Source organism: Saccopteryx bilineata, chromosome 4 (assembly GCF_036850765.1).
Source record: "Saccopteryx bilineata isolate mSacBil1 chromosome 4, mSacBil1_pri_phased_curated, whole genome shotgun sequence".
Classification (NCBI taxonomy): Eukaryota; Metazoa; Chordata; class Mammalia; order Chiroptera; family Emballonuridae; genus Saccopteryx; species Saccopteryx bilineata.
The window spans coordinates 9,791,325-9,806,203 of NC_089493.1; the positions used below are offsets into that span (position 1 = coordinate 9,791,325).

General features: G+C 43.2%; 1 protein-coding gene across 10 annotated transcripts in view; it reads left to right on the top strand.

Moving 5' to 3' along the window:
* DICER1 (dicer 1, ribonuclease III) overlaps positions 1-14,879 on the top strand; it is a 69,589-nt gene that overhangs the window by 45,772 nt on the left and 8,938 nt on the right. For all 10 annotated transcript variants that reach the window (XM_066276408.1, XM_066276410.1, XM_066276407.1 and 7 more), the window contains 10 exons: positions 214-353; positions 1,675-1,854; positions 2,081-2,294; positions 2,491-2,644; positions 4,061-4,243; positions 4,475-4,580; positions 5,143-5,318; positions 6,576-7,356; positions 10,236-10,391; positions 13,387-14,275. In XM_066276408.1, the coding sequence (XP_066132505.1) occupies positions 214-353; positions 1,675-1,854; positions 2,081-2,294; positions 2,491-2,644; positions 4,061-4,243; positions 4,475-4,580; positions 5,143-5,318; positions 6,576-7,356; positions 10,236-10,391; positions 13,387-14,275 (2,979 nt within the window). The remainder of the gene's footprint in view (positions 1-213; positions 354-1,674; positions 1,855-2,080; positions 2,295-2,490; positions 2,645-4,060; positions 4,244-4,474; positions 4,581-5,142; positions 5,319-6,575; positions 7,357-10,235; positions 10,392-13,386; positions 14,276-14,879) is intronic.

Genomic DNA, 14,879 nt, shown 5'->3' on the forward strand with positions numbered 1-14,879 from the left:
TTTATTTATAATTCTGCTTATGTTGACTATATGAATGTCAGCATAGACTTTGCCTTAAGTGTCACATTCGATAACTTCTTTTTATTAAGGGCAGAGATGCTTTAGCTGTCATTACTTTTCCAGTTGCTTCTTAACATAGTGCTGTTCTGTATTATTTACTAATTAATAGGCAAAATTTGTATTGTTCATGTTAATTCTCTTTAAACTTCTTAGGTGAACTGGATGACCATTTGATGCCAGTTGGGAAAGAAACTGTTAAATATGAAGAAGAACTAGATTTGCATGATGAAGAAGAAACCAGTGTCCCAGGCAGACCAGGTTCCACAAAACGGAGACAGTGCTACCCAAAAGCAGTTAGTATTGGTTAGAACTGAGTAAAAAGCTGGCCTTTCTGACTTTTTATCTCCTGCCACGTCAGCTCTGGGTTCCTTTGTGCGGCTTCTGAAAGCCCTGCAGTTTGGCCCCCTCTGGACCGCTGCTCAGCTCCCCCATTCACACCTCCTCTCCGATCAGCCCCTTCGCCTTCCTACAGCTCTGGGCGTTCTTCCCTCCTCAGACATTGCATCTTTCTATTTTTTTAAAAAGGATTCTTCGGTTCAAAACCCTGGGCTTGCCTGGTCAAGGCACATATGGGAGTTGATGCTTCCAGCTCCTCCCCCCTTCTCTCTCTCTCTGTCTCTCTCTCTCTCTGTCTCTCCCTATCCTCTCTAAAATGAATAAATAAAAAATTAAAAAAAAAAAAAAGATTCTTGGACTCACCTTTCACATTCTATCCAGAACAAGTTTATTTTATTTAAAGAGCTATTCTTTGTTTCATTCACCGTCGCGGTGAGATTCTTGCTTTACTTATGTTTGGGGCTAAGACCAAAGAGGATTTGTGTGATAAAATAGACACGTGAAAAGATGCCTGCTCAAGATGAGGGCACGCGGGCGGATGTTAAGTACAGATGTTTGTCTGGAGTTAGGGTGTGGCCTCATAGGGGTCAGTGTATTGTGTCCAGGCTGACCTGTGGCAGGGTTCATGCACTAAAGCAGGGGTCTCAAACTCAACTCAGCATGTGGGCCGCAGAACAAGATCACAGCCGTTCGGCGGGCTGCACTAAGTCTACAAAAGGCAACTGTTATGCAACACTTTTCTCACTGCAGTTGAAAACAAAAAAAAATCAGTACAACAAGCCCAATCGTACATGCAGTTTACTCAGTGTCACAAAACGACCAGAAACTGTAGTTCGCATCACAACTGCTGTTAACTAAGCTAATATCTAGCTAGGATGCTAGAGAAATGAAAAATACAAGTAGGTCCCTAGGCTTACTTAATTTTATCCAAAATATTTTGAACTTCGTGGATTAGTCTGCGGGCCGCACAAAATTGTTCGGCGGGCCGTGAGTTTGAGACCCCTGCACTAAAGCATCCTGAGTCTGGCTTCTAGTTAGAGCTGTATAATCAATAGTGCATGCTAAGGTAGGCAAGCTTGGGCCTCCTTGCATCCCAGCCTGAGAAATGCTTACTCTCTAGCAATTTAAGTAATTAAGTGGTCCTGTGTCTCACTTATTTTCTTAGCTTGTCCCCGTCAATGTTTAGTAAAGCCAGGAGTAAATTTGTTTTCTTGCCAACATCTGGAAAAGAGGCTATTATAATTGAGCTTGATGCTTAATTTTTCTTTCCAATTCTAGATTCCAGAATGTCTGCGGGACAGCTATCCTAAACCCGATCAGCCCTGTTACCTGTATGTGATAGGAATGGTTCTGACGACACCGCTACCCGATGAGCTCAACTTCAGAAGGCGGAAGCTCTACCCCCCTGAGGACACCACAAGATGCTTTGGAATACTGACAGCCAAACCCATACCTCAGGTAAGACACTTCATGACAATTTAGGGTAAAAATACTTGGTTTCTTTAAAAAAGGAAAAATCTACATAAGAGTGACTGCCTTTTATACCTTGGTAAGTTTACTATTTCAAAATTGAGGTGTTTCTTCTGTTCCCTGATAGAAAGCATCATTCTTCTGAAGTTAGTTATTGATAAGGGAGTAAAGTAACTGGTAACCATTGAGGTACTTCCTTTTTCTTTTTGCTAAGATCCCGCACTTTCCTGTGTACACCCGCTCTGGAGAGGTCACCATATCCATTGAGCTGAAGAAGTCTGGTTTCACCTTGTCTCTGCAAATGCTTGAGCTGATCACGAGACTCCACCAGTATATATTCTCACATATTCTTCGCCTTGAAAAACCTGCACTAGAATTTAGACCCACAGCTGCTGACTCAGCATACTGTGTTCTACCTCTGAATGTCGGTAAGAAGGACCCAGACTCAAAAGTGTTCGCTTACACTAGCTAGAAAGTGGAAGTTTTGCTTGACAGCTAGCTTTTGTATATACTACAGAAATCTCTTGCTTTGATAACTAAATTAGACACATATGAATGCATAGCTTACGTGAGAATCTTTATTATTATATTTTAATATGCTGAAGAGTCTTTTTCTTCCTCAAGTTAATGACTCCAGCACTTTGGACATTGACTTTAAATTCATGGAAGATATTGAGAAATCCGAAGCTCGCATAGGCATTCCCAGTACAAAGTATTCAAAAGAAACACCCTTTGTTTTTAAATTGGAAGATTACCAGGACGCAGTTATCATTCCAAGGTAAGCAGTGAAGTGCAAGTGACGGTGCTGGTGACACCTGGCAGCACAAGAGACACTTGTTCACATGGGAATGTCAGTGGCTGTGTTCTTGGCATTGATGTTTCTGCTAAAAGTGGGAATCTCTTCAGGATGAACTTGTTCTCTCCAGTTTACTTCCTTGGAAAACAGTGTAAGCACAGTAGTTGAAGAGGTTTTTACTTTGTGAAGGTTGTGTAATCTGAATGGTGTTGACAGGCTTTCTTCTTAAAATCACCATCCTGTTAATCCCCAAAGTCTTCTAGAATTTGATCATAAATATTTCTCTTAAAAAATTTTTTTTAAAGATTTATTGATTGATTTTACAGAGGGAAGGGGGACAAGAAGTATTAACTCATAGTTATTCATTGATGCTTGTGGTCTGGCACATAGGACAAGCGAGCTCAGCCTCCAGGTCGAGGGTGTATCCGCTGCACCACCACAGGCCAGGCTCTCTGAGAGTTTTTATAAGGAATAATGTTATTAAATACAAAGGAAATAGTCAATCAGACTGCTTTTTTTATTTTGTAAAAATTTAGGGAATGGAGATTTTTAGCAATAAAATTTAGTGTAGTTCCTTTTCAAAGAATAGGAATGGCTGTAATACAGTCTTTCTCTGATTTTTTAAATTTGTGTGCCTCAAAGCCATATTTTAAATTTTAGCTGTCATTAAACTATCAGCATCATAAGTGGTATAATAACATTTCATGTGGCAGGTGTCCATCATGGTTAGCGTTAGTAACATACAAAGTGCTCGGTTTGGATATTGGAAGTTTTATTTCTATCTATCTAGCTATCTATCTATCTATTTATATTTTGAGAGAGAGAGAGAGAGAGAGAGAGAGGAGAGAGACAGGAAGGGAGGGAGATGGAAGCATCAACTCGTAGTTGCATCTCTAGTTCTTTGATTGCTTCTCATATATGCCTTGACCAGGGTGGAGGCTCCAGCCAGGCCAGTGACCTTGGGCTCAAGCCAGCATGTCCACGATCCCACACTCAAGCTGGCGACCCTGGGGATTTGAACCCGGGTCCTCAGCATCCCAGGTTGATGCTCCATCCATTGCACCACCACCAGTCAGGCCTATAATGTTTATATTGATGAAATTAAGGGAAACTTAAAGGTGCTGTTTAGTGTCCATATGTTATCAAAGCATAGAGAGTTAGAACAAAGATAACAGTGAACTAGAGAAGTGTGGTTAGTTAGGTTTTACTTGATATAAATGTATTTTTTTAAAATCCACTTGAAGTAGTATATAAGTTGCAATTAAAGTTTTCATTAATGTTATTTTTTTAACTTTTTGAGCTCTTACTTTAAAAATTATATTTGCATTTTCAGAATAAAAACTTGTTTTGAGGACAGTTGATTTAAACTAGAAGTTACTGATTGTTTTTCTTTTTTAGGTATCGAAATTTTGATCAGCCTCATCGATTCTATGTAGCTGATGTGTACACTGATCTTACCCCACTGAGTAAATTTCCTTCCCCCGAGTATGAAACTTTTGCAGAGTATTATAAAACAAAGTATAACCTTGACCTGACCAATCTCAACCAGCCGCTGCTGGATGTGGACCACACATCTTCAAGGTGAGGAGTTTCACTCGGGCCGTTTTCCCAGGGGTCAGTAGGCACGTGTGGAGGCCCACTGTCTGCTGCCCATCTGTGGACTCCCAAATCAGATCCTTTGCGTGCAGCATCGCCGGGGGGGGGGGGGGCACGGTTTAAGCGGCTCTTCAGGTGGTTTGTAGGCATCGGAAGTTGGAGAATCACTGTGAGGACGCACTTGTTTTTGTCTGTAAAATGTTGACGTTTTCACAGACTTAATCTGCTGACACCTCGCCATTTGAACCAGAAAGGGAAAGCCCTCCCGCTGAGCAGCGCAGAGAAGAGGAAGGCCAAGTGGGAGAGTCTGCAGAACAAGCAGGTGACGTCCTGGTTGCTGGGGCCAGTTTGTGTTTTGAAGATAACCTTTGAATTTACAGAATGACTAAATGTGAACTAAATGACTTGTAAATATTTTGGAAATTGCCCAAGCCTCAGGTTTTGTTTTGGTTTAATGATACTATGTTGACTTTTATTTGACTGCCTTTTTGGTAAGTATGGGCGGCTTAGCTTTTATATTTGGTCCATTGATACAATTATATCATGAAACCATCCTTATAAATTTTAAGATAAATCATATTTGGCCTTCAAGGATTATTTGAAAAAAATTTTTTCAGTTTTTTAATTCAAGTTGACATTCATTTCAGGGATACAGCGTAGTGGCTAGATGTTGTGAACCTACCTAGCAGTCCCGTCAGTGAGTCCAGGATCTCCCTGGCCCAGTGTGGCCTTCAGGGATTGCTTCCTCTACATTTTTAAAAATAAGATTTTGCTAAGACTCAGTATTTTTGTTTTTATCCATTAGTGAATTGGTCTTAAATTTGTTTTTCACTCTTTCGTGTGTTTGCTTTATACTTATCCGTTCACATATTTTTTGTGTTCAGATCCTGGTTCCAGAACTCTGTGCTATCCACCCAATCCCAGCATCACTGTGGAGAAAAGCAGTGTGTCTCCCCAGCATCCTCTATCGCCTTCACTGCCTTCTGACTGCAGAGGAGCTGAGAGCCCAGACGGCCAGTGATGCTGGCGTGGGGGTCAGAGCACTTCCTGTGGACTTCAGGTATGCCTGCGTGGGGCCCGAGAGAAGACCGGCCGTGGGGCCGTGTTGGCAAAGAACTGAATTAAGTGTAACTTTTTTTTTTTTTTTTTTTGTATTTTTCTGAAGCTGGAAACAGGGAGAGACAGTCAGACAGACTCCCGCATGAGCCCGACCGGGATCCACCCGGCACGCCCACCAGGGGGCGATGCTCTGCCCCTCCAGGGCGTCGCTCTGTTGCGACCAGAGCCACTCTAGCACCTGGGGCAGAGGCCGAGGAGCCTTCCCCAGCGCCCGGGCCATCTTTGCTCCAGTGGAGCCTTGGCTGCGGGAGGGGAAGAGAGAGACAGAGAGGAAGGAGCGGGAGGGGTGGAGAAGCAGATGGGCGCTTCTCCTGTGTGCCCTGGCCGGGAATCGAACCCGGGACTTCTGCACACCAGGCTGACGCTCTACCACTGAGCCAACCGGCCAGGGCAAGTGTAACTTTTAACTTTATAGAAAATGGTTCTTAAAAGGTTAAGAAAACATGGATGTCTATTATATGGCGTAAATGTGAGCTTTGATTCCTGTGTGAAAGTCTGTGTGCTGATAGACCTGTGTTTCTGTGAAGTTACAGGGGAAGGTGGGGAACTGAGATCAGAAACAGTCTTCCCCCAGTGATGGCGGTTGAGTTGAAAATGAAAACAGGCCTTTGTTACTGTGTGGACATTCTAAGACTGCTTTCTCTTACAAAATCCGATCCATATTGAAAAGCGGTTGCCTTCATTATTTCCTTCCCACATTATTTTCTTCCCACTAGTAAAGTCTCTGTTTTCTAAGGAAATTATTGGTTTAACCACTCAAATTAATTTGGGTTATCCAATTGGCAAGACCAAGATGGTTCTAGAGATTGAAGAACTTTAAAATAGAATAGTAGGAACTGTTGTTAGCTCCTCTTCCAAGTTGGAAGCTCAGGCTCTGAACGGTTATGTGTGTTGCCCAGGGTTACCCACCGGGTTCACCAGGGTTTGGGATCCCAGCCCCTCAGACGACTGCAGGCCTCCTGATCTGACTGCCACACTGCTGCAGGGCAGGGGGTTAAAGCAGCGGGCACACCATGTCTCACTTCACAGCTGACGCTGTGCACACTTCCAGTAATGTGGGTTTCTGCCTTGGAAACTGGTTTTTCTTCTTAAGTAGGAGTACATTTGTAGGGATCTTTATTTTTTATTCAAATTTCTCTTACTCTAAGCCTAGCCCTTTTGAAGGATCTGATGAAAACTTATAATAATGTCTTTGCAGATATCCTAACTTAGACTTCGGGTGGAAAAAATCTATTGACAGTAAATCTTTCATCTCAATTGCTAACTCCTCTTCAGCTGAAAATGATAATTACTGTAAGCACAGCACAGTTGTCCCTGAAAATGCTGCACATCAAGGTGCTAATAGAACCCCCTCCCTAGAAAACCATGACCAAATGTCTGTGAACTACAGAACGTTGTTCAGTGAGTCATCTGGTAAACTCCCGATCGAAGTTTCAACGGACCTTACAGCAATTAATGGTCTTTCTTACAATAGAAATCTTGCCAATGGCAGTTATGATTTAGCTAACAGAGACTTTTGCCAAGGAAATCAGCTGAATTACTACAAGCAGGAAATACCTGTACAACCAACTACCTCATATCCAATTCAAAATTTATACAATTATGAGAACCAGCCCAAGCCTAGCGATGAATGTGCTCTACTGAGTAATAAATACCTTGATGGAAATGCTAACAAATCTACCTCAGATGGCAGTCCCACGGTGGACACGGTGCCTGGCACTACAGAAGCTGTTACAGTGCCCGCAGACAGGACGGCTTCCGAGCAGAGCCCTGCCCCTGGGTACTCCTCAAGGACTCTTGGCCCGAACCCTGGACTCATTCTCCAGGCTTTGACCCTGTCCAATGCTAGTGATGGATTTAACCTGGAGCGGCTGGAGATGCTGGGCGACTCCTTTCTGAAGCACGCCATCACCACCTACCTGTTTTGCACTTACCCTGACGCTCACGAGGGCCGCCTGTCATATATGAGAAGCAAAAAGGTAAGAGGCACTCTTTTATCTTGAGCAGTAATTATCCAGTGTGCCCAGGTTGGGCTCAAGTATCGGCTGGTCTCGGGGGATGAAGACAGTATTAAGCTGGATGCCCCCCCATGTGGGAGCTCAGGTCTGGGGGCTAGCTGACCTGTACTTACCTTATTTATGGGTGAAAATTCAGTTCAGAGAAAGCTATTTGTGAGAGCTGTGCCTTACTTAGCTGAATGAAGCATTCACTTGGGGGGTGTCTTGGCATAGAAGGCAGACAAACTTGGATGAGATGCCGGGCTTTCTCGGTCACTCATCCTCAGGGTCTCAGGGCGCCGGGGAGGGGACAGAGCCATGCCCCCCTCCCTCCCCCCACCCCCGAGCTCAGAGACTCCCGCGGGAGCAGTTCCGAGGAAGCAGTGCTTGAGAACCCAAAGGAAGGGCATGTTCTTAAATTCAGTGTGAAATCAAGGTTTGAGGGAGGAAAGTAATGGAGGTAAAACAGTTAATGATGGTAAGAGGTGCCACAAATAACGTGTGCCTGCTTGACAGCTTAGAAAGCGCCACTGCCCAGGCACTCAGGGAAGGGCCATCACATATGACCAGGAGGGTGAAGCGGAAGAGGTGTAAGGTGTGTGCTCCCAGTGCGGACGGAAAATGGGCAGGCGCAGAGCGTGGCGGCCCTCGGGAATCGGCGGTGGGAACAGCAGAGGTGTGGGAAGTCCTGAGAAAACTTGAAAAGGAAGCTGGATTCGATAATACCATTGCAAAATACTTTAAAGTTAAAAACGAAAAATAAAAAAGGAAAAGAAAAGGAAGGTGGGCAAAGCCATATTGTGGAAGCTCTTCCATGCTACAGATGAGGGAGTTCACATGGTGAATGTCGTAGGCACTTCTTGCATGAGGGACTATTCGTGTTAATAAAGTGATGGTTTTGAATGATCAGTCTGGTAGCAGAATGCAGTGTGAGTTGAAAGGCAAGACCGGACTAAGCTGAGCAGACTGCTGGGCTTGGAAGAAGTGTAAGCTGCAGGAGACAGTGGGATACAGAGCTAAGTCCTGGCGGTCAGGAAGGACAGTGATTGTAGCCCACATCTGTGCAGTGCTCACTGTCGCCAGACACTCCTTTCTTACCACTTTCTAGACGAGGACACTGGGCAGCAGAGGTTTCTCGCCAGGTCATGTGGCAGATAGGGGCAGAACTTTAGAGAGCTTGCCCTTCGCCAGGGCACTGACCCCCCTTGATATTACCTGACAGCAGGCTCCACACTGGGCATGTTACAGACCTTCTGTGTCCCCCTTTTGCATACGAGGAAACTGCCCGGAGAGTATAATTAGCTGGTGTAAGTTCTCTAGCTTGTCTGGGGCAGTGAGGAGCAGGTCTGAGGCCAGTGTCAGGCCCGTCGCTGTCTTCTCTGCTGCCCCCCAGTGTACTCGGCGAGCGGAGAGCCAGGCAGGGATGCAGTCACGACAGCCGTACACACTGGGAGGCCAGGGCAGTCATGGTGAGAGGGTGAGGCAGTATGAAATGGAATGTTCAGATAAGTGAGAAATTAGAACTACAATATGGTTTGGGGGAGTGTTCTTTATATGAGTGGTAGTTGAAATTCTGAGGATGAGTGAGGTTGTCCAGAGATGGTTGCAGAAAGACAGTATCAGAGGCTAATAAGAGTGACTAGAAAGTAATATTATGTATACTCTAATAGAGAAGAAAGACATTACGTTTCAAAAATTCATTCATTTTTCTGTTCAGAAAGCTTTGACTCAGTTCCTGCAGAAATTCTCCTTCCCCCCTCCTGGTGTAAGACCTTTTAGACGCTCAACCCCAGACAATTCTGTCTCCTCACCAGGAAATGACGTACTTAAATACAAAGAAACCCAGAATGAAAATGAGGTTCTTTATTGTCTTTTGCTCTATTTTAAAATGGTGGACCGAGGCACCTTCGTTCTTCACACAGACCCCAGACCCTGGGTGCGCACTGCTGGTGGTCTTCCCAGAGCGCTTGTCCCACCCTGAGCTTCGTATGAGCCCTTACTTAGTTCCTTCTTCCTTTTCTGTCAACTTTGAATGGGAGTTGCATCCCTTTCGAGTCCTCATTGGCACCTGTGATGTTACATTCTCATAGCGTGGAAAGGAAAGTAGCACTGATTTGAGCTGTTGCATTTCCCGCAGCGGGGAAGCCCTTGAGCACATCATGCGCGTTGGGTGGACTTCTTTCCCTCTCACTGTGTCCTCTGCGGTCTCCCCGACTGTGTTCTCAGGATGCTTGCCCCAGCCCAGTGCCTCTCTCATGGCATGTGCTTCTTACTTGGAAAGAGCTCATGACGTACTCAAATACAAAGAAACCCAGAATGAAAATGAGGTTCTTTATTGCCTTTTGCACTATTTTAAAATGGTGGACCGAAACTATCTTGAAATACCATCTAAAACAAAGAAGCAATGTTTAAGAAAATACTGCAGTTGTTACCATATTTGTGGCTTAGGGTCTAGCAACATAAAATTATTGTAGCTCTGTTCAGTGCCAGTTTTCATTTTATTTCATTGAGAATGTTGTGATGATATTTTGGACTTTTGATAGGGATTCATTTTCTGGTAGTCCCAATTAACAATTTGCATTTTATATCACCATATTGTGTTTTCAAAAGGTTGAAATTAAACTGTTACTTATGACTTTATAAGAAATTTGCATATATACATCAGTTTTTTCTAATCTGCATTTAATACTCAGAAATAGTCATCTAACTACACTAAAAGATATAGAATTTAATATTTCCTATCAGTCTCTCTAATTAGTGACCAGTTATAGTAATCCAGGTAAAAATATGTTAAGATGCCTTATATGAATTTCAGCAGTGATAATTTATAGTAAGTGTCTTATAAAATTTTTCTGCTAAAGGTCAGCAACTGTAACCTGTATCGGCTCGGAAAAAAGAAGGGACTGCCCAGCCGCATGGTGGTGTCAATATTCGACCCCCCCGTGAACTGGCTTCCTCCTGGGTATACAGTAAATCAGGACAAAAGTGCTTCAGACAAATGGGAAAAAGAGGAGATGGTAAGTTTCTGGTAACTGGAAGGGCTTACTTTTTGATGAGGGGGAGAATTTTGTTCTATTAATTTTTTGTTTTAGAATAGATATTTGATATATTGAGTTAGTAACTCTATTAACAGACTGTCTTTTGATTGAACTTAGAAACAGTGTCAGAATTTTGATAGAAAACAAATTTCTGTTACCTTCTTTTGCCAGAGGCAGAAGGGTCCCTGATACTATGACTCAAAAGGGAAGAAAAACCCTGTAACGTTTCACTTTACTGTTATATATCATAGTTTATCATAGATCCTTAGCTCTGTTCAGTGACCTACGATCTCCAGTCTGTGAAATAATGAAATTTCAATAAAATCTTGTTTTTATAGCTTGGGGTTTAACGTGCCTTTTCTCCTCTTGTGAAATAATAATAATAATAATAATAATAATAAATTACTAAACATAAAGGTTGTAGTTTTCTGGAAACAGTTTAAATCTTGCCAGTGACTTCAGAAGATTCCAGATGTTAGCTGCAGCTGCTTGGTGATGTCTTATCTGGAAGGCCAGCAGAGGGCGCCACCGAGGGCCCGGGAGCTGAGCTGTGGAAGCAGCCCCCTGCGGGTGGCTGGGAAAGCAGCCACTTCCAGAGGGAGAGGCGGCTCGGGTGGTTTCCTCTCTCGGAGGGTTACCTCGCACTGGTGGTGGGGCCTGTTTCGTCCTTACTGCATCTTCCCTTCAGGCCAACAGTGAGAACACCATTTCCTTCACAGGTTATGTTTCTACACTACACGTTCTCTCTGACGTGCACACCCGAGATGTGTCTCAAATATTTCCAGTCACATGCTCTTCTGCCTCCTTCCTGAGGATATTTTTAACTCATGCGGTATTTGACTTGTCAAAATTAAACTTAGGAAGAAAGGTATTAAGAGAATATTTTAATGCCAGTTGGGTTAGAAAATGTACACTTGTTACTAATTTAGAATTAGGTAGAACCTAGGAGAAAATGTGTAGGTTCTAAGAACTTTAGAGAAAATACTACATTTTTACAAAAATTATTCCAGTAAAAATCATTCTGACTTGTAAATACTGTTTCATAATATAATTAACTCTTTAAAAAAACAAATTTAGTGTAAAGTTGACATTGGCATGCCCTTTTGATTAAAACAAAAATTTTTTTAAAGGTGCAGCACACTTTTTTTTTTTTGACATTTCAGATGCACTGGCACTTTGGGTCTTGGAATACATTAAACCAGTGTCTGTGCTTTTTCTGGGTGCTTTCTGCTCATTGAAATAGGCCTCACATGGTACCGAAGAGCACACACTGTCCGTCCCTGCTCTCGCTGCGCGCCTGCAGCCAGTGGGGTTCAGCGGACCCTTGGCTCACAAATGCCAGGGGTGCTGACGACTCAGGGAGCAAGTTCACTTGACCTCCGTTCATGCTGGGTTTTTCTGTTTTTAAAGAGCTGAAGTGCTCTTGGAAGGGGAGTGAGGTGGAAGCCCACTGATTGCAGATACAGACACTGGAACCAGGAGGCTGGAAGAACTTTCCCCAGGATCATACAGCTCATTGGAGAGGAAACCCAGCCTTCTGGTTTTTGAGGGGTTTTGTGTGTGTGTGTGCTCTGCCGATTTTAAGTTTATGTTAACATCATACTAAAGATAAATGAGGATATTTTTTTAGTTGAAAAGTTATTCAGTCTGATTTTTTAAAGAAAATTGTGATTTGGCCCTTTCTTCTAAGGACCAAACTACAGTCAAAAACATCTCAGGTTACCTGGAAAGTAGAGGGTGTTTAACAGGAAATAGTTCCGAAAGGTCTGCCATTGTTTCTTTTGTTCTTCCTTAGTCTTGAAAAAGTTTTGTAAACTTTTTTTTTACTTAAAAGTATAGATAGTTATAGGCATATGGCTTGGCTCACCACTCTTCTTTCTTTCCAGATTATACAGCTTGTATCTCTTTTAAGTCTGGCTTAAAATAAAAATATTTGTAGTATTTTAAAACTGCTTGACAGAAAGTTTGAAAACCTTTTTTCAGAATACCCTGGAAAGTTGTCACCATCAGAGTTGAAGCACACCCTCCTGCCTCTCCCCCTAAAGTCAAGTCTTGGTTTTTGTTTTTGTTTTTGTTTCTTAACTTTATTGCTCAACTGACATTTGGCATCTTTCTAGCATTGTGAAACAGTTACATCATTCTGGAGCCCTAGCCTGTTATTAACGTTGTCATTCACAAATAAGCTTTTGCCAAAGAAATTGGAATTAGCAAAGATCTTCTGACAGAAATTGGATTGTTGTGTTTCGTGTTAGTCTAAGTTTTCCTCTGTTTTTGTCAGTTATGCTATAATCTGTTACCCTGATTACTGTAGCTCAGTGGAGAGGAAAAGCATAATTTCTCAAATTCATTGCTTGGTTCAGTGATTGCTTTTATTTTTTAAGTAAAGCAATTTAGTTTTATATTGTAACAAATGTACTTTTATATGAAGTAGAAATAGGGACAAAAACTTGATTATGAAACTTGCACATTTTTAATGTTATAAAGATTTAAGAAACTTATCTGTTTTCACATTATACTCGTGTAATTACAAAGATAATGCTCTTTCTTTGTCTGGAATTTAATGTTATTAATTTGCAAATCTTTTTAAAACTTTGTCAGCAAAATTGAAGCTATCTGAATGGTGTCTGAGCGATTCATTTTGTGTCCTGTCAGAGTTCTTAGCTAGTTTGCCTTGTAGACATTAGTTTTAACTTTATATACCATGTATAAAATCCTTAACTTAAAGCTTCATACTGGATAAAGGTCATTTTATAACTTAGAAAATGAACATTCAAAGAACATGTTTTGCTTTGTTTATATGATTAAATAACTTATTTTATGTTAATTGAAAACAAATGGCCCTGATTTTCAAGTTGCCTTTTAGTATTTGTGGTTGTCATTTGAAATTATCCATAACCCTTGCTTTTATTGAGTTTCAGACCCTTTTAAAAACAGCAGCTATGTCTCCCCTCCTTCCCCGTCCCCCTCGTTGCAGACAAAGGACTGCATGTTGGCTAACGGCAAACTGGAGGACGACTTGGAGGAGGAGGAGGAGGAAGAGGAGGACCTGATGTGGAGGGCTCCGAAGGAGGACCCCGATGATGAGGATGACTTCCTGGAGTACGATCAGGAACACATCAAGTTCATAGACAACATGTTAATAGGCTCAGGAGCCTTCGTCAAGAAAATTCCTCTTTCTCCTTTTTCAACCACTGATTCTGCGTATGAATGGAAGATACCCAAAAAATCCTCCTTGGGCAGCATGCCATTTTCATCTGATTTTGAGGACTTTGACTATAGCTCTTGGGATGCCATGTGCTATCTGGACCCGAGCAAAGCCGTGGAAGAGGACGACTTTGTGGTGGGGTTCTGGAACCCATTAGAGGAAAACTGTGGTGCTGACCCAGGGAAGCAGTCCATCTCCTATGACTTGCACACGGAGCAGTGCATTGCCGACAAGAGCATCGCCGACTGCGTGGAGGCCCTGCTGGGCTGCTACCTGACCAGCTGCGGCGAGAGGGCCGCGCAGCTCTTCCTCTGCTCGCTGGGCCTGAAGGTGCTCCCGGTGGTGAAGAGGCCCGACCGGGAGAAGGCCGCGGGCCCCGCCAGGGAGAGTGTCAGCAGCCAACAAAAGACCCTTTCAGGGAGCCGGGCTGCCGCTGGGGTAGCCAGCTCACGTGCTTCTGTGTTTAAGGACTTGGAGTACGGTTGTCTGAAGATCCCGCCGAGATGTATGTTCGATCATCCGGACGCAGATAAAACACTGAATCACCTGATATCGGGTTTTGAAAACTTTGAAAAGAAAATCAACTACAGATTCAAGAATAAGGCTTACCTTCTGCAGGCGTTTACACATGCCTCCTACCACTACAATACTATCACTGGTAAGAGCCCCAGCCCCAGCGTTACTGCTCGAGAACGAGACCGTGTGTTAATCGCATTATTTTGGCTTAGAAGAAAATGATCATGCATGTATAAACTTAGTGCTTAATATGCATGGTGGGGGAGGCAGTGAGGGAAAATGAAAGGAACCTTTAATTTCCTCATCTCTTTGGGAGCGTGCTCTGCTCCTTTGATAGCTGCGGCTCGTGCTCTGCTGTGCTCACAGATGTCATTTTATGTGCTGTGTAATTAGGGGAGTTGGGGCTCAGCATCCTGGGCTTTCTGTTCCATCCTGCCCGGTGGCTTTCTGATGCCTGCTCAGTGCTGCTTTTGGTTCTTGATTTATTTGTATGTTCTGGATGGATTTCACATCCTTTTATTATTCTTCCTGAACAAAAAAGGCCCCTCTCTTAAGGTCTTTTAAAGTCTCAAGATGAATAGATTATAAGGAACGACTTCACAGGAGGCTTCGTGCCCTTGCTCTGACTGCTGTCCTTCACTGTGCTGTGCCCCGTGCGTGGTCCCTTGTCCTCACCGGGCTCCCGTCCGTGAGAGCTAACGGCGGCTTCCGCCTTCTGTGAGACGCAGCTTTAGGTCCATGCACTG